Consider the following 27,224-nt stretch of genomic DNA (forward strand, 5'->3'; position numbering starts at 1 on the left):
GTCTCTTAATGCATCATTTGAGAGGCTAGGAAAGTTTGTAAAACTGATCCATATACATGTGACAAACTTTTTCTCTTTAAGAAGTAAGAATAACAAGAAAATCATATTAACTACAAGCCTCTGACTAGATTAATAGATCAAAGTTTTAATCTATAAGTGGAGGACAAATAAATGGATCTTCATACCTGGGTAAATGAGTAAATGTTCATATAACTACAAAATCAGTTGGCATACTTAGAAAGCATAAAGTTCTACAAAAATATTGAAGATAAATACCTTAAAAGCAGCAATAACTATCTGAAATAACAGATGGATGCCTCCTCAACTTATCACATCATTGTGGTGATCATGGCAAGAATCACTTACCACTCTTTCATGTGATTTTTATATTTTGGCAATTAGTGGGACTACATAGGCAAGCTGCAGCTTGAGGTCAATATTACTTATGCAGAGACTAAGCCACATTCATCAATTCATCCTTGGCTTGGCTCTGTTGAAATGAATAACCATAGATGGATTTGGCCAAGCATAATTGCATGGTTCAGTAGTTATAGATCATGCCTATTGCCGTTCCACTGTCCATATACACAAGGTGCTCTGAAGAAAGTGTCTCTCACCTAGGCAAACTTCTCAAAGCTGTTTGCAATTTCCAGCCAGTCATCCACAAATATGGGACCCAGAGCTATAGTCCTTGACAGCCCAAAGCTTCAGACATTGCTGTGGAGGAAGTTTAATCTACAAGGAAGCAGAAATATAAAACACAGCTTTTGCTCAAAAGAACTGTTTGCCCATTGGTGGGCCTCTAATATGGTTTTCAGTGACATTATGCAGCTGCAGCCAACGGATCTCAGCCAGGTCCAGCAGTGAATGGAGTGGAGAATTGTTTTTTTAACTGAATATCTGAACATGTTTTGCCCATCATTAAAATAAAGAGGAATTGTTCAAAACTGAACCATAAATGTTCAAACTCAATAGGACTTATTAGGTCACCTAGTTCCTTCCACTGGCCAAAGCAGGACTGAAAACACCTACGAATCCATACTAACAGAGCCTTCTGGGTTTGTTCTAGTCCTTTTTTTATTGTACTCAATCACTATATTCAAAAGTTTAAAAAACAACCACAAATGCCAGTGTAAACATGCTTCAGGTACATAGGTAATATAAAGTATTGCACATATAAAAGTCATATGTTCAGTATTTCTTAATGATAATATTTCATCAGAGAAAGTGTTGTGCAGATGTCATGAATTTATTTGGCTGCTGGCCTTGTTTTGGAAATTACTACACACAATTCAATATTTACAAAAGAGGAACTTTTTCTTCTTATATCTGAAATGTGGAGGATGCAGAGATATATGATTCCTGCAGGATGTAGTTTGCAAGGGAATTTGTGAAATGAATTCAGCAGTTTGTTTTGAAAGAGGTCAATGCAAATCATCCTAACACAGGCTGCTGTCCCCAGTCTCAAGGGTTTGGAGGATCCAGAGTGTGGTAAAGCACTTCTCTTACCTCCTCAAAAAACAAGAGAGTTGGGGGTAACTCTCCATTCCCTATGCCTCCAGATAGGTAATGACCCATAAGGCTAGAAAAGATTTTCTTGCAGACCGATGTAAGGCATTAAAAGGGAACTTTAGCACTCAGATTTTCTAGCTACTGACATGAGGTTTAGTGATCTATCCATGAGCTGGCTGTAATAAGACAGTGGGATGTCCAAATGAACTACTTCCATGTCCTTTGAAAGATTCTTGGAATAGACAGTAGTGACCTTGCCTACTGTTGCCTCTGCCCTGAAGACAGATGCCAGCAATCTGAAAAAGCCCAAGTCACAGGATGAATCAGAAGAGGCCAGTGGCCTCCCTGAAGATGGGAAACTAAGATAGTGGGAAGGGAAACTGGCTAGAAAGAGGAAGGAGAATGAAAGTGGTGTGTATGTGTGTGTATGTGTGTGTGTGTCAGAAAATGGACATCCTTCTCTCAGATTCATAAAACATAGCAAATTTCAAGCACAGGATGATCCTGGGTTTTATGCAGATGGTTTGCACAGCTCTATAGCTGGATGGATCCAATTTAAAGAAAGTTCATTCACTAATGTTACAGAAAGAGTTATTGGTGAATTATGGACCTAGTCTTTTGGATCTTAAAAGCAGCAGAGAAACAAAGGAACATTTTTATTTCCTTTACAACACAATGTCTTTCCTTCGGTGGGTTATCTCAACAATGAATGATTTGCATCTCACTTCTATAAATGCAAATTCAGTGCACCTTCTCTGCAAGACTCTTTGTAATAAGAGATAACTGCAAAATACTCAACCCAACAATGTAACTTGGTGAAACAATTAGAAAACATTAAAGATCAAGTGTTGTCACCTCTGACAAAATAATCAAGAATTCAACAAAACATGCAAGTAGCATTTTTAAGAGGCTATTTTAACAAAATAAGTACCCAAAAATAGTGGTGAGATATTCAGCCCTAGCCAAAAAAGTGGACAAAAATTCCCACAGGCGTCAACTGATGTTGCACTAGTTTACATCAAAAATGGATTTGATCCACTCAATTTAGTACTGCCATCTACAGGTTGAAAAAGGTACAATATATCTTTAAAATATTTTACTGCATGCCCTTTTCAATTCAATTATTTAAATTCCCCTGCTCCCCAAAGCACCCTTGCAGCCAAAAAAATGTTCTGAATGTATAGGCCACTTCTACTTACATACAAGATAAGCAAATGATTTCTATGTTATGATTTACTTCTCTAAAACTCTGAATCTAAGATAAGATCTGATACTCGTCCCAGAAAGGTGGGAAAATAAATAAATTGTGCCCCCAGTATATAGTCCATTAGAGACTACCTTTCTGCTTCAGAAGTACTTTCACAGTACCAAAATATTGCTTGTCTCCCTGAGCCACAATTCCATAAATGTTCTTATCCATAGGGAGGTGTCAAAATATTTTGCATGATACAGCAGTGTGTGATAGTTTTGTCCTGGTCCATCTACTAGATGATACAGCAATACAGCCATTGCATCCTTGCAAGATTTGGGTTATTCTGAAAGTGATGAAACAAACCACATGCGTTCAAAAACGTTTGGAGTATGATATAAAAATTAATTGCACAGTGATGGGTTATGTTTTTAAGGCAGTGATAAGGCTGGTTTCTGCCCAGGATCATCATCATGTGGTGATTTTCAGAAATGTTGCATAGATCAGATTAAAACATCATGGCACTTGTAATTTCATCGGAAGACTGTTGGTAGAAAAAATCCTTCACTTTTACAAATTTCTAGTCTTGAGCGGGACTCTGAATGGAAACTTCACTCTCCTCTTTTATGCATCAGTAGTCTTGTCGTTTGTCAGTTGCTCCTTATCAGCCATATCATCTTGAGGCGGTCTAGCTCGGTCAAAGAAGCCGCACTACAGAAAACAAGCCAACAGAGAAATCACAATAAGGCAACCACATGATTGTTCTCCTACAGATTATGCCTCTTCTAACTTCCATCTCTTACCCCATTGGGAATGACTTTAGGGACTCTTCTTCACCTCTAATTTGCACATGTAGTCAACAGAACTAGTTGCATAAATATGAACTACTCACTTGAATAGGGGTTATGGAATTGGGCCTATTGTGTATATGCTCTTCAGAGCAGGGACATTGCCCTTTATGTTGGTAATTCCATACAGAGAGAAAATCCAGGGGAATGCACTGATATGTAATAGAACCAGCTTGCAAACTATTGAACACCCTCAGCTCTTATCAGGTTAGTGGGAGTTAAGAAAATTAGCATCTTGTGAGATCACTTTAGCTACTATATATAAATAAAATATTATTCTACTGAAATTAATGGTTTCTTTTATAGAAATGGCTAACAGCAGCAGAGTAGTTACGTAAAAAAGTCCCATAATATGATTAAATACTCAATAAAAATGAACACAAAGTGATGGCAGAAGACATCTAACTAAGTATAAATCATTATAATAAATTCAAAGACATGAACAATAGTAATGTCTTGGCCTCCCCCCCCCACAGTTTGTAATGTTTTTCTGCAATTGACTTCAATGGAGCCAGAATTTCAACCTTTGGTGGCAGAGAGATAATGTAGGATTCTGAACGGATAGGGCCCTACCAAATTTACAGTCCATTTCGGGTAATTTCACAGTCAACCCCTTTAAGGGCTCTGGGGAGGGGCGGAGGAAGAGAAGTGTTCTTGGTTGAGACTGGAGTGACACCAGGGCACCCTGGGAAGGCTGGAGGCCCCTATTTTGAAATAAGTGCCTACACAGCACTTATTTTGAAATAGCTATTTTGAATTTGGCGTTATTCCTATTAGAATGAGGTTTACCAAATTTGAAATAAGTACTCCACTATTTCGAATTAATTTTGAAATAGTGGTTTGGCTGTGTATATTATGGCTTGTGATTTAAAAAGTCAGAGACAACTTGCTAATATTAAAAGAAATCTCCTTAAAATAATCTCATCACAGATTGGGAGAGGGATTGTATAATTACAGGCTAACAAAAATGGCAGTTCCTTAAGCATTCAAGGAAAGCCAAACAAAAATGCTTTATAAACCTAAACACTCCAAAAAGAAGTTTTGTGAATCAGAGTCAAACTCTGTGGCTGTGTCTAAACTACATCCCTTTTTTGATAAAGGGATGTAGCTTAGGCAGGTCGACATTGCAAATGAAGCGGAGATTTAAATATCCCATGCTTCATTTGCATAATGGTGGCTGTCACTTTTTTCCAAAATGGGGCTTTTTAGAAAAAATATGGCAGTTTAGACGGGGCATTTCTGTCGAAAATGCCCTGTCTAAACTGCCGGGTTTTTTTGTTTGTTTTTTTTCCAAAAAAGCCTCTTATTTTTTTAGGAGTACAGGATCTTTCACAACAGGGCATTTCCATGGAAGATGCCCCGTCTAAATTGCCTTTTTTTTTTTTTGAAAAAGTACCATTTTGAAAAAAAGCAGCAGCCGCCATTATACAAATGAAGCATGGGATATTTAAATCCCGGCTTCATTTGCAATATCGATGTGCCTAATCTACATCCTTTTATCAAAAAAGAGGTGTAGTTTAGACGCAGCCTGTAAGATTATTTATAACCAGACTCCCATAACAAAAGAAGATTTTGAAAATAATGTTTCTTCACAAAAATCAACTACATAAGCATGTTGTCATATGCCACATCAAAGAAGACATAAGTCTATTGTTACATTTACTCAAAACTTTTAAAAGTCATAGATGCCATTCTCTTTCTCTCCCTCTCTCTCTCTCTGTCATCCTAAATCTTGTAAGTTTCCTTCCAAGTTTCATTAAGTAAATGATAATAATACAACCTACCTTCCACAAACCTAAGGTCAAAATAGCCAGAACCAACAATCCAAGAAGTATTGCTAGTATTATAACCCATAAAGGGATTATAAAGGAGATATTTGGAGTAGCCCAAATGACAGATGTTCTTATCTGAAATAAAAAGATACGAGGTGTAAATGAACAAAGATTCTGTAATAAATTAAAACAGAAAATGAAACACAATGAAATTGCCCAATTAGAAACATGTTGCCTACAGTTCTTGTATATTAACTTTATTTGCTGTAATGTCTGCAACTTTATTCGCAATAATCTTTAAAAATGGAATTTGCAGACATAAATACCCTTTTATTAAACTTAACATACAATATTTTCACCGACTGAATCCATAATCACTTTGAAGCTCAACAAACCCACAGCAAACATTTCAAATCCATGTAAGGAACCAAACTCTGCTCTCAGTTATACCACTATAAAATCCTGAATTATATCATTGACTTAAAGTAGAATAACTCTGAATGAATGTCAGCCCAAGTTCTCTACTGGAACTAAAATATGTATTCTGCATTGTATGTTGTAATCTAAAAAGTTTTTCTGATAAACCAGTGCAAATTTATTTATATTATTTCTACTTCAGCTCAGCTAAGCAGACCAAGAACTAATATCCTCATATAGAACATGTCATCCATGTAATATAAGCATAATGCACAAAAAAATCCTCCTTTAAAATGATCTCTTACATTATCCTGTTATACTTAAAGGAAGCTTAGTTTACATGTAGAAAGACCATTTTAATGGACTATGATGTAATTGGGAAGGATAGCATCATTTCTCTTGTTGTCTGTGGCTCAAGAAAGCAGCAGGTGGGGATAATATGTGAATTATGAGGCGTTAATCTTCCCACTGATTTTACAAAATCATCTAGATTCCAAGCCTTCATTATAACAAATGAAGCTAACATCCCTTCTAGCTGTTCCCCCTCTGGTCTTCCTAATAAATTATCCCCTGGCTCCCTCTCCTCCATACCTCATATCCAGTTCATTCTACTCCCTCAGATATTGCTCAAAGCTCTCTTCATCAATCTTACTTATTACTTTATTTCTCTCTGATGTTTCTAAGTCAAAAGAGTTTGCCTGAGCTTTCCTTATCTCCTTACTCATAGGTTATATCCTCTGCCATCTTTCTATAACTCTCTTCTTTTCCTTTGCACTTGGAAGTTATTTCTGTCTAGGGTTTTCTGCTGAAGCCATCTCCTGGCTACTACTCTCCTGCATAATTCAAGTACATTTGTGGCAGATGGAACTCATCTTGCTCTTCATGCTGGAATGCAATCATGAGACAGTCTGCAAAATAAATTGATTATATGCCTTCCGAGGCTGTCTTCTACTTTTACTGCTTGAGGAACTGGTAGGAAACCAGAATATCTACTTATTGAGTCTGTTACTTACTGCTAGTCCCACTGACCCATAGGCCCAGATACTTTAGTTTAATATTGTATCTTTCTGGTGTCTGCCAAGATTTTCCTCATACTCTGTTTTGGCCCTTGTCTTGCCAGCGAAGTCTCTTTTTCATCAAATTCTCCCATTCAGGTTCCCATTCCCTTTTCTTTTAAAACCTGTTCAGCTATTGTTAAATAAGTCAGCATCTACACTTAGCGGTTATGATGCTCCTCTCATTGCCAGTGAAAATCAACAGAGCTATGCTAGCGTAAAACTAGTGAAAGAAGAGGATCAGATTCAACTTTTTCAGCCCTGCCATTAATTCTTTGTTTGCTAAGATTCAGCTATTAGCTAACTGGCCATTTATGACCAAATAGTTCTGAACTTGTTCATTCCCTTCATGGTGACCTCTTGGCCCTAAGAATGAGTCATTTTAGTGATTAAGATTCTAAGATGATACAAGTGCCAAGTTAACTCCACCCCTTCTGCCTGTCTGCCTTGCTCTTTTTTAAAAACAGAGTATCTCCAGCTTCTTTTCTGAACCTGACTTTTCCCCATCTCTCCCTTGAGCATGGCCTCCCTCTCTTTCTGTAAGCACTCACAGCTCTATGCCTGCTTCCACCTGCCATCATACCTAACTGCATAAACCAGCCCTTTCCACATGTTCCATCTCTGTGCCTCGCTGGTTTCTGGTTGGAGGCAGAACTTGCAGAGTTAGCAGGCTGAGAGTGGTGAGAGGATTGGTACTGCTTAATGAGATACATCTTACTAGATATTTTAGAAATTTCTGTCTGTCCGTCTGTGAGTCCATTTATTCTAGAACTCCTCCTAAACAGTAAAAGCTAAGACTACCCAATTGCTTCCTCTCCTCATAACTTCAAGCAAAGTAGGGGCTTGGTTGTACCAAGACAATGGGATGTGCCTGGTATTAAATTGTTTCTCATAAAAAGGAAAGGGAATGGTCTGGTAGGAGGGAGTTATACTGTAGAAGGACCAAAGGGGAGCAAGGGGCCAATGTTGGGGACCAGGATAGCTATAACACCATTGGTCCAGCAGGGGGCAGGAGTGGAGAAAGGAAGAGCTATCTACTATATAATTCAGAGAGTTTGTCTATTTGTGTGTCTGGTGGTCTGTCCCTCCCAGCTGAGACACATGCACCTCTCTCCCAGCTGTACCCACTGGAGCTGCAGTGGCTGTAGAGACATACTTCTCAGCTGGCTCCAAGCTGCTGTGGTGACAGAGGGCTGGGATTGTCCTCTCTCCCCACCCCAGAACAATGATTTAAATGAAGAAAAACAAAACTTATTTGAGTTAGGACCCAAGCAATGCTGGGTAAATCTAGTCTATCTACATTTCTAGAGTGCAGTCCCTGCAATATCTGGACTCTGATACCTGATTAAAAATCAAAGTGAGTTATATTGAAAGTAGGACCAAAATCACGTGCTTGATAACAGCCCTGACCTAACAAGGCTAGAACACTGATCTTCTCTAGACCCTCAAAAACTGACCAGTCCTTATGGAGTTTAACACTAAGGGTATGTCTAAACTACATGGTTCCGTTGACGGAGCCATGTAGATTTGTTTGTTCGGCAAAGGGAAATGAAGCCACGATTTAAATAATCGCGGCATCATTTAAATTTAAATGGCTGCTGCGGTGAGCCGACAAACAGCTGATCGGCTCTTTGTCGGCTCAGCGCACTAATTTGGACGCTCCCGCGCCGACATGAAAGCCCTTTATCGACCTCCCCGGTAAACCTACAAGGCATAATGGGGAGGTCGATAAAGGCCTTTCATGTCGGCGTGGAAGTGTCCAGACTGGCGCGCTGAGCCGACAAACAGCTGATTAGCTGTTTGTCGGCTCAGCGCGGCAGCCATTTAAATTTAAATGAAGCCACGATTATTTAAATCGTGGCTTCATTTCCCTTTGCCGATCAGCCTAATCTACATGGCTCCATCGATGGAGCCATGTAGTTTAGACTCACCTTAAGACTCGCCACAGTCCCATTGGTTAAATGCCCAGTTCTTTAGATATATTGTCATTGATCTTGTAATGGACATATTCAGCTATCATGCTTCTTCACTGCAATTGGCGCAGTTATTGCATCTTGGTACTACATTTATAGACATGCCCCATAGGAATTTGGATGCAAATATGCAAAAGTCATATATTCCTTATCCAATTAAATCAAATGAAACTGGCTTCCTCTCTCAAACACACCACAAAGCTTCTACTACCCTCCAAACACTCCCCTTCCCCACACACCAGGAAAAAAGGAATGGATTTCAGTGTTGTCATTTTTTACATCCCACTGGGCATTGCAGAATGTTGTAGGCTTCCTACACCACTTGGTGCAGCAGTTGCAGAAGGGGCCTTACAGTTTAATATGTTAATACATACTTTTGAATTGCTTTCCTTGTGTGTCACAGCAATACGGTATCCGCCATTAAAATGCAAGGGCAGCAAGAATGAGAGCAAGGTCAGCTGCTCTGTCTGCAGTGACACTGTACACAGAAAACTCAGTCATTTACAACAGTGAACTGGTGCCAAAACAGCCATGAGAAATGCAAAGATGTGTGGTTTTAGAGAGGTAGCCGTGTTAGTCTGTTCCAGCAAAAACAATGAGGAATCTTGTGGCACAAGTTTATTAAAGCATAAGCTTTCATGAACTGCATCTCACTTCATCAGATGCATGAAATGAAAGTGGCAGGGATTTATACATACATATAGAGATGGGAGTGTTACATCAGTGCTAATGTGGCTCATTTAATCAGGGTGGATGTGGCCCACTTCCAACAGTGATAAGAAGGTGAGAATACCTAAAGGGGAAAATTACTTATTGTAATGAGCTAGCCATTCCCAGAGATGAGTGGCTGTAAAAAGGCTGTAATGGAACAAAGAGCTGCTTAATGAGAAGAATTTCTTTCTGCTCCTTAAAAATTATGGTGGGAATACTATGGTAAATCTTATAGGCTCAGATCAAGTATTGAGCAAGTGACAAGAAAGGATAACCTGCCTCCCAGAGACACTCCAAGGAGAAAGAGAGATAGACTAATAAGATATATCAGAAACAAAGTGCTGTATCTATTGGAAGAGTTCTTGGTTCCCTATACTTCATGAACAAGGAACAGGATTTTTTGTCTGAACATGCTCAAAGACTATAAAGCTATGGCCAACCTCAGAAACATCAGTTGCACATTGGTATACAGGCAGTCCCCGGATTACGTACAAGATAAGGACTGTAGGTTTGTTCTTAAGTTGAATTTGTATGTAAGTCGGAACTGGTACATATTGTAGGGGAAACTCTAACCAAACATTTCTCCAGAGCTCAGTTTTATTCTCCCACACCTCACTTCCCTCAGTCCTTTATTCTCAAGCTGAAGTGTCTGCTGAGAAAAGCCGCTCCGCGTCTCCCTGGTCTGCTGGGGGGGGGGGGGAGCGCTAGCTTCGTGTCTCCCTGGTCTGCTGGGGGGAAGCAGCTGGTACGGGGTTTCCTCACCCCTTTTGTAAGTAGGGATCTGATGTAAGTCGGATCCATGTAACCCGGGGACTGCCTTTATTTCATTTGACTTCAATAGAATTGTTATAATAAAGGGGAGCAAACATGCACACCCCCTCCCCCTGAATAATATATATATATATATATATATATATATATATATATATATATATATATAAAACAATACACCTGCAAGAAATTAGCTAGTTATGTATGGTAGACAGAGAGCCAGTTGGTGACAGTTTATTGACACTGCACATATTTAACCAGAACATAACTACAGAGCTGCACCCACTGCTCGCTGCACTCGCCAACTCCCACTCTCTCTAGCCACTTTCGCTTTCACGGCCAGAGAGGCTGATGATGTCATTCTGTTGCATGGCAGGAAAAACTTTTTTATATAGAGAAGTGACCAGTAGACACTGGAGCTATCTGCTTTGCTTTTTGTTAAAGAAAACATTTGAATTAGTCATCACCATCTAATTAGGCACATAGGCCCTGGTCTAAGTCCTAGAGACATCAATGGAAAAAATCCAGATTGATTTCAACAGGCATGGGATCAGGCCTCTTATGGAATTACTAGCTCCTATCACTTTTACCCAATTCTCTCTTGCCCACTCCTTCCATTTGTTTGTTGACTCTTTTGTTATACCTTGTCCCGATTTAGATCATTAACATGTTAAGTTATACAATATGTGCATGGTTATGGTGTTGGCAAAGCTTTGTACACAATGGGATACTATTCTTAATTGGCACTTTTGAGTGCTCCACAAATACAAAGAACTGCTGATGAATTGTGATCCAATGATCAGTTTTCCCATTCTGAGTGGGAGCTGCAACTCTTTCCCTTACCCTTCACTGGTACCTTTTGTCTTTTAAGGTAGAAAGCAGTTTGCTGCAGGGCTATCCTCTTATCAGCCTCTGTATAGCTTATGAATTATGTGACATCAGTAAAAAGCCTTAATCCTGTGCAGGTGCAGAGTGCAATACTTGCAAGGTTCAGAGTGCTGCATAGGTTAGGCAGTGCTGAGGAAGATGATGTTTCATTAAGGAGCATGCTGCTCCCCAGCCACCAAATTATGCCAATCTTGTAGCCAGAGAAGCGAATGCCTAGCTAAGAGCCATATTTTCATGCAAAAAGCCATGTCTTTTTATCCAGGCTCATTCTCCATCAACACCATGCACCTCTTTGCCTTGTAATCTTGAAAGCGAAGATGGACTATGCCTAATGCTTAATTCTAGTTGTATCTACACAAAGCCTGCACTCACACTAGGATTAGAACATAACAACCCTGTGCTCCTGGCACAATGCCCAAGAATACAGTCACTGATAGACAACTTAACATTGCAGGCTCTGAACACCCACAGGAAGAGGCTAGAGCAGGAGAAAGAACAAAACATCCTCCTAGTTCATGCACACTCTCCACAAACAGCTTTTACTTGTGATTTTGATTTAGGACAGATTTGTGTTATTTTAACTTGGATTTCTACACTTTTTCATATGGCTTTAGGTTTAGTATTAGGGAGCCAATTAACACTGTGGGGATTTATCTGTTTTCTTCTGAAGTTAGAAGGATTTGGAATTTTTGTACAAGATTTACATGTTTGGCAGGGGATTGTGATGCATTTTGGTTTTCCCAAAAGGCCGATGCTAATTTTTTCCCTACATTGAACAAAGCAAATGGCTTGTGCTTTTCTCTGTCAAGATGAAAGGATTCACATCAGAGATGCAGCAGTAGACCATTGTGATTTTCTGTCTGTTACATTGCGGGGGGAGATGCTGAAGGTGAGAGCTGGAATCTGATAGGAGTACTTGGGGGGGGGGGGGTAAAGATTCACCCCTGTGAAAGTGAGGACTGCCAGGAGCAAGACCTAATGTGATGCAGTAGGAGACAGTATAGCTCACAAGGAAGACTGTGAAAGACCTTGGGTGACCTATGGTTCTTGTGCTATTTGAAGGGATAAACAACACTTTCCTATTCATTTTCTCTACACTATTCATAATTTTATAGACCTCTATCATATCCCCTCTTGTTTATCTCCAGGAGATTAGACAGCATGTGTGGACCCTTGGGCAAGGTGTGTGTAGGCAGGGGAGGCAGCCTTGTGCTCCCAGAAGAGATAGGGCCTCAGGAAGAAGGGACAGGGCATGGGGAAACCAACCTTCAGTGCCATCTGGACTGCAGCAGGTCCCTCATCAGAGCCACATGGCGTCGTACTCCAGTGGCAATTTCAATAGCCCAGGGCTCTGGCCACTGCCACACTAGCAGTGGTGGTGATGACTGGATCCCTGTGTCCCTTTGAATTGCTGGGCCCTGGGGAAATTGCCTGTTGGCCCCCTAGTCAGCAGGCCTGCTCATCTGTCTTCTAAAATGAATAGTCCCCAATTGTGTTAATATCTCCTCATACAGAAACTGTTCCATATTCCTCATCACTTTCGCTGCCCTTTTCTGTACCTTTCCAATTCTAATGTATCTTTTCTGAGATGGGGCCACCAGAATTATATGTATAATCAAGGTATGGGAGTAACAGGGATTTATATAGCACCATTATGATATTTTTTGTCTTATTAGCTATTTTCTTCCTAATGGAAACATTCTGTTCACTTTTTTTAATAATAAGCTGTTGTACATTGAGTGGATCTTGCACAACAATGGCAAGATATTTTTCTTGAGCAATAACAGCTAATTTAGTACATACAGTTGGGATTATATTTTCCAATGTATATTACTTTGCAATTATCAGCACTGAATTCCATCTGCCATTTTGTTGGCCCGTCACCCAGTTTGGTGAGTCTTTTATAATTCTTCAGAGTATTTTGAGTAAGCAAACTTAATAAACAGATAATACTATCTCACTGTTCACTGCCTTTTCCAGATCATTTATGATAATGTTAAACAGCACTGGTCTCAAGTACAGATCCTTTAGAGACCCACATATTTACTATCTTAATTGTGAAAATGATTTATTCCTAATAGGGATGTAATAGTGTAGTTGATTAACTGATAAGCAAAAGCCAGGCCAGCAGCCTGGCTCAGTCCTGCCTTGCACTAGGTCTGGGACCTACTCCCACTGTGGGTCTGCATTTAAAGTTTATTAGGAGCTAGGTGAGCAGGCAGCCCGGCTTAGATCTGCCTTGCACCGGGTCTGGGAGCTCAGACTCTCCCCAGATGAGCTGCTGCCACTCACCTGTATCAGAAACAGCAGCACAGGGTGACAGGCAGCCAGTCCATGAGGGGAGCTGGTTTTAAAACTGGTTCCCCATGCGGAGCAGCTCCTGCCTGGCACCCCACACTGCTGCCTTTGATACAGAGTAACAGCATGGAACTGCACGGGGCTCCTCGGGAGTGAGGCCAGAGCTCATTAGATGCTGACCCCACCCCACCCCCGGAAACTACAGAATAGTCGACTAACTGATAAGAATTCATGAGGTTAATCAACTATTCAATTAACCAATATTTTACAACCCTATTTCTTATCCTTTGTTTCCTACCTTTTAACCTGTTATTGATCAATGTGAGGACTTTCCTACTTCCCTCATGATTGTTTAATTTGGTTAAGAGTCTTTGGTGTAAGACTGTGTCAAAGGCTTTCTGAAAGAGGAAGTACAGAGGAACTTTCAAAGTTTAAAGGATAGAGTTATGTTACAAGTTTAAGGAGCTATTTCTCACAGTGTGAATTAAAATAGCCACAAAGATATCAAGCAAACCATTTTCAGGTACGTTCCTCTTATTTCCTCTTATAATGCGTGCTGTTAAGTAATAATCTAGAAAACAACATTTAAAGTAAAGTGAAAAATGTCAGTCCTTTTACGTGTAGCTATGTATGATACAAGACTATACCTAGTAAAGTTGTGGAATCTTCTTCACCGGAGGTTGTCAAAAAGAGGCTGGATAGTCACATGACTTGGATGGCTGAAATGCAACAAATCCTGTATGTTGGCAGAGAGTTAGACTAAATGACCCTTCTAACTCTGCGGTTTTATGGTTCTAATCAACTGGATAATCCTTGCCTGGAAACTTGATGGTGACCTAAAAGAATTCTAATAAATTGGTAAAACATAATTTCTCTTTATAAAAGTTGTGTTGACTCTTCCCAACATATCATCCTCATCTATGTGTCTGATAATTCTGTTCTTTGGGTTCAATCAATTTGACAGGTACTAAATTTAGGCGTATGGCCCGTAATTACCAGGATTGCCTCTGGAAACTTTTTTTTTAATCAAATTTACATTAGCTATCCCTATATCATCTGGTACAGAGGCTGATTTAAGCAATCAATTGCACAACACAATCAGTAACTGTGCAATTTCATATATGGGTTCCTTGTGAACTCTTAAGCGGGTATGTTTTATTACTGTTTAATTTACCAATCTGTTCTATGGCCTCCTCTCCTGACATATCAATCTAAGTCATTTCCTCAGATTTTTCATTTAAAAAGAATGGCTCTGGTGTGGGAGTGACTCTCTTCTTCTGCAGTGAAGACAGATGCAAAGAATTCAATTAGCTTCTTTGAAATGGCTTCATTTTCTTTGAGTGCTCCTTTAGCATCCTGATTGTTTAGGGGTCCCATTGATTGACAGGCTTCCTGCTCTGAATGTACATAAGCATTTTTTCTGTTAGTTTTTGTGTCTTTTGATTATTGCTCTTCAATTTTTTTTTGGCCTGCCTAATTATATTTGTACACATGACTTGCCAGAGTTTATGCAACTTTCTATTTTCCTCCAGAGAGATCCAAACTATAGCCCAAAAAGTGCTTGTGTTAGGTTAGTTAATTCCTATATCATTGTATTTTTGGAAATGCAGAAAGAGTGTTTATATTTATGTCTTGTAAAGTGTGGTGCACTCTCGGCATTAAATAAAATAACTAAGCAAATCATAATGCCAAATAGAATGCTCATTGCAATATTAAACTTTTATCTTTATTCCTTTTGGAAACAGTTTTATTTTTAAAATACCAGATTATTCATAGCTATCTGATTTATCTGCTACTTTAAGAAACAGTAGCGTGCTACTTTAAGAAACAGTAGCTTTAAATTAGTTATTTTTGTAATGCCATTGCTACTGCCATAACCTCACAGTCATTTAATCTGTTCTTCATCTAAGCTTTAATCATTTTTCTTACAGGAGTTGATAGATCATAAAGAAACTTTTTAATACTCCTACATGTTATGATCAAACATTTACAGTATAATGCTCTTGTATGTTTTGAAAAAATGCCCAAAGCAATATGTAAAAGCTCCCTTGAGCTTGGAGTCATAATTAATATTGACATTTGCGTTTACATATTACAAATGCCTTGTGTAAACATACTCATAGGGATTACAAGGCTGTTTAAAATAAATATACCCAATAGTTCATACTATATAACACAATTTAAAAGAGTAAAAAGTGTATTAAACCAACTTTGTTCATTGTAGAAAAGTTGACCAAACAATCTATGCCAAAGTCATTCTGGGTAGATCCTATTATATATTTAAGATATGAAAAATACTTTTATTGTATCAAATACAAAACTAGCTCAAGAGCTGCATATCAAAGTCAAGGAAGTTACTCACTATATTAATCATATACTTCAGTCTCCAGTACAAAGGATTTCCTGTGCAAACATTACTGAAGGAATGCATAAAATCTTATTTATTTACAATAATTATATCAATACCAAAATGGCAATTTCCCTTTGAAAGTTATAACCTTGAACAAGAATAAACTTACAGTCATACAATATACGGGTTTGATTCAAAGCCTATTGAAGTCAATGGAAAGATTGCCATTTATATTTAGGATCCAGCCCCATTACTGAGTGCTACTGAAGAGCAGGAGTAAACAGTTCTTAAGGGTCATCTCAACTTTTTAGTTTCAACATTCAATTACATTTGCCATATCATTTCTAGTATCTTCCCGTTACCCCACCATGTACAAGATATGCACCATATTCCATGACAAAAATACAAATCTGGCAAAGACACGTGCAAATGCTTAATTTTAACTTTACCAGCATTCACATTGAAGTAAACTATTTACATCTTTAAAATTAAATATGTAAAAGTCTTCCATATAAGATATAATCACTAATTTCATCAGACCTTAATCAGCCAACAGTACTGTGTCATCTGCACAGAATGTTGTTCACCCATTTTGCATTCATCTTTGTACCTTGTTTCTTCAGTTAATCAAACACTCATTATAAATGTTGAATCAAGTGGATGACATTATACAACCTTTTTTGACTCCTCTCAATCTCCATTAGATTTTCATTTTCCTTTCTCTTAAATTGTCTTCTGATTCTAGTAAAAGTATTTTAATACTTTTGTATCCATCAATTCTGACAGATCATAATATATTGAGAAAACTACAATCATAGGAAAGAATCCTGGGAAAACATGCAAGATCCCATTGAATGATGGAGCAGTATAGCAAGTGAAATATTATTGGTACTTAGGAAAAATCATTATAGAAGATGGAAGATCTGTACTAGAACAGCAAGAGGAAAAGGGACATTCTGGAAGAGTAAATGTCTGACAAGAAATAACATAAATAAAGACTAAATTCCAGGTCTTAAAAACTCAGCTTTGGCCTGTGTTAAATTGCAGCTCTGAAACACAGACATTCAGAAAACTGATAAATAAGCTATGACCCATCAAATTATGGCATGTTACTGAAAAACCAATGCTGGTGATATTTATGTGTTCCGGAATGGAAAACTGATGACAGAAGAATATGAAAGGGGAAAAAAGATCTTGGATGGATGATATGGCATCCTGGGTAACTCAAAAGTACCATTCATCCACTCCAAGATTAGCAGAGGATCATACAGAATGGGGTACCATGGTTGCAAATTGTAATACTGAACACCATATTCTTCACAGTGATTTTATTATATAATTATGGCATAATTATGATGCATTTTGTACAAAATGGGCCATTTGAGGTGTAAGAGGAAAAGTTATGATTTGCTGCATGGAATTAGCCTATTTGAATAGTGATACAGTAGGGCTTGATAGCAGCAGGAGAATGTGAGATGGGAGGTGTATAAACCCTAGGATGATTAAGGCCTTATTCCCTGGGGATTAAGGAAAGGTTACTAACGAATAATTGGAACGTCAGTTAAGGTCGTGCCCGAGACCTAATAAACCCCCAATGCTTCAGTCAGACAGAGAGGGAAGGAGAGCTGACTGCAGTTGGGAGGTGTACTGATGTTGACCAGAAGATGAGTGTACCAAGAAAAGGGAGACCCTGTCCAAGCACGGCAGAGGAATTCTATATCTTAGAGGACTGAGGGAAACCCTACCCAGGGGGAAAGATGGTAGAAATCCTGTGAAAAGCAAAAGGACCTGGGACTGAAGTAGGAAGTAAACCTGGGTCCCTTCTCTGCTCCCCTTCTGTCTCCTGCCAGGGTACTTGTGAAGCCGAAAATAGGGGTAGGGATGGCACCCTAACTTACAACACCAAGGGACCCACCATAACAGCATTGGCTATTTGCTACAGTATGTATGTACTATTTTTGTATATGAAGCTATGAACTATTTCACATGTAGTTACATCTGGGTGATGCCCACTATGCAAAATGCTTTCAGTTTAGATAGTGGGAGAAGGGCCATCCAGGGTAATGGGCCATTAGGCAAAACAATAGGCCTTAGGATAAGTTTATCCTCTTCCTTGTGAGCCTTCCTGAGAATGGCTCCAGACAGCCTGTAAGTCATGGCTGGGATGTCAGTGTTTTTCTACAAACTACATTTTGGAACAAATGGTTTTCAGCATATGCTAAAGCTATATGAGGAAGGGTGTGAGATCATTGGTGGTTGTTCACTTCCCACATAAGAAGACTCCTGCAAACACCTGAGGAACAAAGACTGAACTGGGGAAAGTGCTGGACCCAGGCTAAAGAGATTTCTAGCCTGTGTATGAAAGACCTGGCGATTCCAAGCTGTAAAACGAGTGCAGCTAGGCCCTTAGGAACCTGCAAGGCTGCTTATACCATCGCCCAGGGTGAGAATTTGTTAATTCAAATCAATTCTTTCTAGTATCTTAGGCTTGGTTTTGTGTTTTTATTTATTTCCTATGTAATTTGCTTTGACCTGTTTGTTATCATTGAAAAGCTATTTTTTGTAGTTAATAAGCTTAGTTTTGGTTTATCTAAGCCAGTGAGTTGGAGAGAAGAGCATGGGAAATCATGGCTCAAGGGCAAAAGACCGTTGCATTTTCCTCTCCATATTGATAGGAAAGGCAAACTGTTTAATACATTCAGATAGGTTGGGGTTTGGACAAGGACAGTACAGTACAACTCTTTAGTCCTAGAGTGGGAATCTGCTGGTTATTTTGGTTATAATGTACCCTCATGTGGTGGCTGGTCAGAGAATGTGCATGTAACTGCATCTGGTGTGCCCTTATTGGCGTGAATCCTGGTGGAAGTGTAAGGCCAGGAATGTGTCTGCAGCTTGCAACAGCAGCACAGTAAGAGAGGAACCCCAAGCAGGTGGGTTAGAAGGCTCAGTGATACCTCAAGTTCAAGGTGACGTCCCAGGGGGAACCCATCACACAAATCTCCACTAAAGAGATTCCACATAAGAAGCAGAAGTATACTGAAGGTATGCAGTGTTTATTGCAGTATATCTTTCCTAAACTCCAAGTCCATGGAGGTTGCAAATCATTTATGAAGTATAATCATGTTTCAAATTGATTTTAAAAAAAGTTGCAATCATTATTCTCCTGCCCCTTGCCCTTCCTAACAAAGAGACAAATTTCCAAATAAATTCTTGGATAGATATTTTCAAACCACAAGCACTGATCTTTTACACAAAGAGCAAAAATATGAAGTATTGCTGGACTTCAAGAAAAATTCTTCTCAAGTAAGACTTCAAAAGATCTTGTGTACATATCACATCAAGCTGTAGACTTGGCAGTCATCCATTGTGACAGTCAGATAGGAGAAGACATAAAAGCACTATAATTTGTCAATATTTTACAGTTGCCATAACAGGAATTGTGCATAAATCGTCTATGCCAAACAACAAGCATTAAACTGCAGTAAAAGCCTTTTTTTACTCTTATCAGATCATTTGGTAGATCATCTGAGACTTGTTGAGAACAGCAGGCAAACCTGTGGCAAAGCATTTCAGTCCAGATGGATGCAGGATGGTAAAAAATGTTCCGTGCAACATGTGTTTCTATTATGAAACACATGTTGCAGAAAACACAAATCACCTGAATTTATCATTCAGTTTGGAGGCTTTGAACCTCTCTGGATGAACACAGTATATTGAGCATCAAAACTCACCCGGTGCAATCCTGGCCCTATTGATGTCAATGGGAGTTTTTCCATTAACTTCAATTGGGCCAGGATTTCACCCTCTTGTTTCCAATCCTAAACATAAATCATCTACACAGCCAACACCTGTTCAAAAAAGGGAATGATTCAAAGGAAAAATTCTAAATCCTCAATCACATTCAATATATTTTGCCTCTATAAATCTAAATCACTGTATTGGTCTTATAGGCTAGAAAACATTCTGTTCCTTGATAGGACACATTGGTAGACCAAGCATCAGCAGAACCAGACACCTTGGGTGCTACTGCCTGACTGATTTCACAAGGATCAATGAAAGTTCCAGTTTCCTGAACCAATGCAGACTTCTCTTCCCACTCTGCCTCCAAATGTGCCCTCTCTTAGTCTGATCTGTGAGATAATTATCAGCATGCTCACAGGTGACATGCTTGATTTGGTCTCTCCCTCACCCCCCGCCGTCCCCCATAGTAGAGTAGAACAGCTTTCTGATGGGTAAGCCCTCCTGCAAGCCTTTGCAGCCATCTTTGATGACCTATGTTGTAGCTGCTCTGCAAATGTTTTCCCTGAGGCCAGGGACAGCCATCACCTATGCAGCCTACTTCTGATGGTTTGTTGCTGACACTGAATGGAATAAAGTGGTCCAACTTTACCAGTTCTGCTGCCAATGCTGAGGTAAAAGATGAGCTAGTCTTCATGGAAAATCCCAGTCATCTAGGTCCGAAGGGAGGTGCAGCTGATGCCTGCAGAACTAGCGAAGAGGACAGTGGGGCTGCTGCAAACTTTATGGATAACACCACAGCCAATACTCCACAGATCTCCTTCCGGCCAAAAGCCACACCAGACCTGGTGGAGATTATTGATGGGTCCCCTTTATTGATGGGATCTGTGACTGGGGAGATTATCCTCTCAAAAGCCGAAGTAGAAAGGCACCAAAAACCAATGTACTTTGATGTGATGTTCTTTCAGATAATTTTCTGCATTTGTTGGTTGGAATGAATGATCATCATATCTCCTAGTGGCAGAGGAGTATTAGCTTCTCTTTTCAAGACTATCTGGAAGTGTTGCCAATGAAGCAATCAACCCCCAAATGACCCACACTCCGGATCCCATAGAATCATAGAGTACTTAGACTAGAAGGGACCTCGAGAGGTCATTGAGTCCAGTCCCCTGTCCTCATGGCAGGACCAACTACTGTCTAGACCATCCCTGATAGACATTTATCTAACTGACTCTTAAATATCTCCAGAGATGGAGATTCCACAACCTCCCTAGGCAATTTAGTCCAGTGTTTAACCACCCTGACAGTTAGGAACTTTTTCCTAATATCCAACCTAAACCTCCTTTGCTGCAGTTTAAGCCCATTGCTTCTTGTTCTATCCTCAGAGGCCAGGAAGAACAATTTTTTGCCCTCCTCCTTGTGACACCATTTTAGACACCTGAAAGCTGCTATCATGTCCCCTCTCAATCTTCTCTTTTCCAAACTTAACAAGCCCAATTCTTTCAGTCTTCCTTCATAGGTCATGTTCTCTAGACCTTCAGTCATTCTTGTTGCTTTTCTCTGGACCTTCTCCAATTTCTCCACATCTTTCTTGAAATGTGGTGCCCAGAACTGGACACAATACTCCAAACTGAGGCCTAACCAGTGCATAGTACAGTGGAAGAATGACTTCTCGTGTCTTGCTCACAACACACCTGTTAATGCATTCTAGAATCATGTTTGCTTTTTTTGCAACAGCATCATACTGTTGACTCATATTTAGCTTGTGGTCTTCTTCAGATGACCGAATTTCTGAGTTGGTGATCTCATGATCACTGCTTCCCAGGTTGCCACCCACCTCTACTTCCCCTCATAGCTCTTTCCTGTTTGTGAGCAGCAGGTCAAGCTACGTATGGCTCCTGGTCATTTCCTTCAGCACTTGTAACAAGAAGTTATCTCCAACATTCTCCAAAAACTTCTTGGATTGTCTGTGTACTGCTGTATTGGTCTCTCAACAGATGTCAGGGTGATTAAAATCGCCTATGAGACCAGAGCCTGTGGTTGCATCCTGCTGATTGGGAAGATACCAGCTACATGTTTTAAATAAATGAACATAACAGAGATGAGATGGTAAAAGTTTTCCCTGTAGACTGTTTGCCCACTGAGGAATTTCAGAGATGATTAGAGTTGGCTTTGATGGAACAAGATTTTTTTACATGAAAAATCTAATATCACTGTCGTTAAAGCAACACACGATGTTACAATTTGTTAAAGAACTGAGCAACTAATTAAAAATTGAATTCTTTGTCATATCGGCTTCATGCACAGAAAAGCAATAAGGAAGATTCATTTAAAAAGTATTCAAGGAACTTACTCAGGAAACACAGGAAATACTGTTTTTGCTTTTCCATATATATATAGAAAGCCTTTACAACTGTGATCAGGATAACCATAATAATTCATGTGTTTAAATCTTAACTTTTTTTCTGTAATACTTACTGCTATGCTTCCCTCAGGGTGTTTTGCTGGCTGCACTTTATATGGCATCTTTTTAACTTCAAAGGATACATTGGAAGAAAGGGTATATTGGTAATTCTTTCTCTGGAAATACAGAAAAAATATGAGGAATACATTTAAATTTAATGATTTATGTAAGAAAGATCTCTCATACTTCAATTATAAGCTTTTTGGGGCAGAAACTGCTTCTTTGTTATATGTAGCCTTTCATCTCCAGTCCTAGAAAAAGCTCTGTGCATCTTCAGAAAATTTCCAGGCCTCTTTTCTAACCTATTTGTTAAGATTCCTTAATTGTTTAGCTTAATTTACCAATTTTAGTACTTTCAACATAAAACTGATTCAGAAAATATAAACAAAATTGTTTGTGTTTTTGACGTCCATCAGTAATTGAAAAAGCAGTCCCATCAATAGCATTTATACTTGGTCTTTCATTAGATCACTACAATGAACCCCAGACATGCTGCTTGACTGTAACTATATAAAATGCATCTCTCTCCTTTAATTAAGTGTCTTTATTTTAGAGATGGTCTATCTTTATTGGATTCCATGGTTTTTAATTAGGTTCAGATAAGAAGCAAAAAAAAAAAAAAAACCTGTTACTAGCTGAAGTTCATACTGGAACTTTTAGATGAAATGGTTTCATTCCTAAAGGTCAAAGAAATACAGGAATTGCCTACATGGGCTCAAACAAGGGCCTGTCTCATCCAATATCCTGTCAGTGAGTCTCCCGCTAGCTCTCAGGGGAAAGTGTGACTGTAGGCAGTTAAGGAATAACCTACCCCTTGAAAAAGTTTTCTGATAAGTCCCATTAGTTAGAGATTGGCTTAAGCCCTGAAGCATGAAAGTTTACATCTCTTAGAAAACATTTGATTTTTTAAAAACAACATTTACTATTATAGCTCTGCATAGTCTTGTTTTCCATAATTATAGTTAAGTCCCTTTCTGAATGCTGTTAAGAGCTATAGGCTTCAAAGATATGTGGTAATGGGTGCCATAGTATAATCATGCTTTGTACAAGGAAATAAATCAGTCTGAATTTATCACCTTTCAATTTCATTGAATGTTCTTATATTATGAGCACAGAAGCTCCAGATTCTTTTATTGTTTATTTTCTATTTCCTTTTATCATGACCCCTTTTATTTGTCCCTTCCCTCAGTTAAACAACCTTCATCTTTTCCATGTCCCTGCTTATTTTTGCTGACTGTGTTGTAACTTCTAATTCTGTTATAATCTTTCTTAGATGGAGGGAGCAGAACTCTCAGTATTCCAGATGAGTGTACACTGTTGATTTATATAAATATGGAGACCTCATAACTAAAGCTACCCTACAACTTGGCACCAGATTCTTGCAGACTATGGTGAGTGGCCAAAGAATGAACTGGCATGGAGTCTGAATTACCCTAGTAACATGAGCCAAGTATAATTGTTACCTGATACACATGCAGAGCTCATGTTCTTTTAGCCCCTCTCTCCCTCAAATATGTTTGAACTTTCCCCAGTCTCTAGAGTTAACTGAGGTGTAAAAAAAGCCAGTTCTATTTTCTTTAATTCATATTTTTGTTTAATAGCCCCCTTTAAATTAAACACAATACTTCTCATTTTCGGACACTCTTTGTGATCTCATTTTAGATCTTTTACGTTATAGTTCTGGATTATCCTGAAATCCTTTCTCTCCCACAATAGAGTTATTTTATTTCATTTTTTGTCTATTAATTGTACTTGTGTTTAATTTTTATTCTGAACCCTGAATGGCCTTTGTTAGGAAAGAATACAGGAAGTCCTTTCTGTTTTTGTCCATCCATGACACAATTGGTGGCTTTGTTTATTTTTCAAGTCTCAGTTTCCAATAACATAGTTTTTGTCCTCTCTCCTGTGCAAGGTGTTGGTTTCCTCTGGGATTTCCTAAGGCTTTAACTTTCTTATCCTTTTCAGTTCAAGGATGTTTGGTCCCTTTTCCGCTGCTTCCCAGAGCAAATAGAACAGAAGACTCCAATTATTTCCTGTTAGTTCTTTTCTTTCTTGACAAATGTGTAGAATTTGTGTGCATGCACTAAACCTAGACCTTTGCTTGAGAGTGCAGCACACGTGAAATTGGGCAGCTTTGTCAGCCACACACTTGTGAAAATGTCTGTTCTCCCTTTTAAATACAATTTGCTCATCAAATATGTCAGAATATTTACTGGTGATGAAGTCAATATATTTATTGTCTTATGGCTTTGGCTATGCTATTACTTAGTTTTTTTAACATATTGATAGCAGCGCAATGTTTAATGTCACAACATATTAAATTGCTCTTTTAGGCCAATGTTAAGAATGAGCAAGCAAGAGAAACCTCCTTAAGTGACCACAAAATGGACAGACAAATCAGTTTCTCAGCATAGTTGGTCTTCTAATAAAGAAGAACCAGACTGACACTCAACAGAGATAAATAATGGTTTGAGACAGTCACTTAAGACATGAAATTGCCTAATAAGAGTGATGTGTTTTATAGATTTCATGGCATTTAAATTGTATTAGGCAGAGTCTTCAGAGCAGGCATCTAGTTCTTTTTCTCAGTCACAGATTATTTTCTTCTTTTAAGGCTTGTTCCATTTCTCAAAACTAAGCTGACAACATTCTAATTCTTAGATGAAGTCACATAAATTCTTGGACATTTCTCATTGCTGCTGGTAGTTTTTACTGTGGTTTACTATGATTCATGTTAGGAAATGTACAACTCCTGCTGCCTTAAAAAAGTTTTATGAATTCAACTGTTCACACTGGAGTAGGATTCTGCATGTGATTTATAAATAAAGTCTGCAGTGAAGAAGGCAGGACATGTTACATTATGAAATGAATAGGCTGCAGAGAGATAATTCACAAAATCTGATTAGCTAGTATACAGTACAGGGCATTAACTCTCTTCAAATGCTCTGTACAGAAACACATCACTCATAAAAATAAATCCTTTCACCTTCTGTGTATGGTTTATTTCACTTCCAGCTTATATTAGCAATAACAACCCCAGTGTCGGGCACTTCCTGGGGATTAATAAAATTTGGTTGTTCTTTGGGCCATCAAATCCTTCAACCAATCAGTAAGTCAGTGCTTTAAACCTTCCTCCTTACCATTTAAAAGCAACTAAGAATGTAAAAGACTGTATTGTGTAGTCTATTTACCCATGCAGAAGTTTTTGCAAAAGGGTACTAATATAACAACCTAGCCAGAAACACAGCTGCAAGCTGAAGCGTTTTAGTTGTCCAAGCACCAAGCAGATACTAGAAGGTGTCCGGTTTCCCTCCTGGGCATATCTGTTTATAAAACTTTCAACAAATTCTTGAAAAAAAATCCTAAAGACAGAATAATTTCAAGTCTCCCATGCTTAAATATTCAGTGTTCAGTGGAAGTAGTGGGATCTGTGATTTGAAATACAAGCAAAGGACTCAGTTATGGCTTAGACAGTGGCAGTGCCTAAAACATTGATTCTCAAAGTGTGGTCTGTAGACCGCTAGTGGTCCACGGCCATTTTGCAGGTGGTCCACAGGCTCAGGACTCCTCTCCTCCCTCCACAGCATGGAGCCTGTGCAGTACTTCCCTACTTATTTCTCAAACACAAGGCTAATCTATTAAGAACATAAGGCTTTGGAAGTCTTTAAAATGGCTGTGCTGCAATCTAAGTGCGTTTTTGGCTGGGTGCGGAGTAAAGTACAGGAGGACAAACATTAGATCAGGCTTGCAGGTCATTAGCTTGGGGGAGAGTGAGAAGGCAAAAGACAACTTTAGGCTGTTGGACAGGAAAGATGACTCTGGAAAATCCTTTGACCTGTAATGCTGCTTCACCCTGAAAATGAATTTTAGAGTTTCACTGACCACTATTGCAGCCTTGAAGGAAGCTGGTTATTTCTGAGCTGTCTTTTCCTTTCAGGTATAACACACTGAAGCCTTTGTCAGTGGAGGATTGGATGGTATGTATTTTCATTACTGTAGGCCGTGTGCTGAAATGGAGCTCTCCCCACAGAACTGAAGCTTTCTGTTTATAGAAATCATGTTTTCTGAAAATATCATGTTAATAGTGTTAGTCTGCCAGTTTATTTGTTGTTTTTTAAGTTTCTCTAGTTACAGACTCACTTGGCTACCACTTTGAAGCTTTCATTCCTGCGTGTTCCCCTTCATTGCCACTGGAGGCTGATCCACTTGGAAGAGAATGAGCAATTTACTGTTACCATTTAAATATGTGCTTTGGGAACTCGTTAACTTTCTCTCCATTACTCTCACTACCTAGGAACTGAACAACTGCCAAGAAATAAAATTACTCTAAATAAATGCAGGTAATGAGAGGTTGTGCAAAATTTACCTTGATATTACATTTTGAAAGTAGTAAATTTATAATCATCATGAGATCAGGAAGCATATGTTGTTTATGACAGGCACTCATATTCCTGCAGAAATCAACACACCCGCTTAGCTAGACCCATTTGGCCCCCTGATTGGACAGTTTGTGTATTTTTCATTTATTTAAAGGGAATACTTTGAATTGAAACAAAAGACAACAACATTTTCCAAGATTTCATAGAAATTTTAAAATACAGGTTTTAAGGGTAATTGGGTTTATATGATACACTTATTTCTTGAGATTTAAAATATATAAGAAGACACCTGCTTTTCTGGGCCCTTTTGACATTAAATTAATAATATAAAATCAAAATAATAAAATAAATAATAAAATCAAAATAATTAGCAATGCCCAACAAAACTCCATCCTCAACGCAACCCAGTTGATGACCTTTTCCACACCAAACCTCTAGTTCTCTCCATTAATCACTCCCCATCCCAATATTTTCAGCCACTTAATTTCTTTTTTTTTTAAATTTTGTTTTCAAATTAACAAAGATTCCTTGAAACTAACAAACAAAAAGCAAAATGCCTTGACCCCAAGCGTGCATGTCAAAATATTGGAACACAATGGCTGTTAGTAATATCAGCTACATAAACACCATATATGGCCTATGAGATCAGTAAGACCTCTCCCATCTGATTTTTCATGGCATTCCTTGCATGTAAAGCTACTATGCAAGCTGCCAGACTGTCAAACTATTCTTAGGGCACTTGGCTTGTTTGCATGGGATAATCACATGCAGGCCTCCTTTAGTTCCAAATCATCTTCTCTGGATAGAGAACTGGGATTTCTGAGTGAAGTTGTAGGGGGAGAATCAGGAACAGAAACCT

General features: G+C 38.8%; 1 protein-coding gene across 1 annotated transcript in view; it reads right to left on the reverse strand.

Moving 5' to 3' along the window:
* Positions 1–1,059: 1,059 nt before the first annotated feature.
* The window catches only part of ITGA8 (integrin subunit alpha 8), a 175,690-nt gene continuing 149,525 nt past the window's right edge, over positions 1,060–27,224 (reverse strand). Inside the window, exons 28-30 of the mRNA XM_075922446.2 lie at positions 22,001–22,102; positions 5,334–5,456; positions 1,060–3,412 (exon numbers count right to left, since the gene is read on the reverse strand). Coding sequence (XP_075778561.2) covers positions 3,326–3,412; positions 5,334–5,456; positions 22,001–22,102 — 312 coding nt within the window. The 3' untranslated portion in view covers positions 1,060–3,325. The remainder of the gene's footprint in view (positions 3,413–5,333; positions 5,457–22,000; positions 22,103–27,224) is intronic.

The sequence above is a fragment of the Pelodiscus sinensis genome, chromosome 2, assembly GCF_052426305.1.
Source record: "Pelodiscus sinensis isolate ZL-2025 chromosome 2, ASM5242630v1, whole genome shotgun sequence".
Lineage (NCBI taxonomy): Eukaryota > Metazoa > Chordata > Testudines > Trionychidae > Pelodiscus > Pelodiscus sinensis.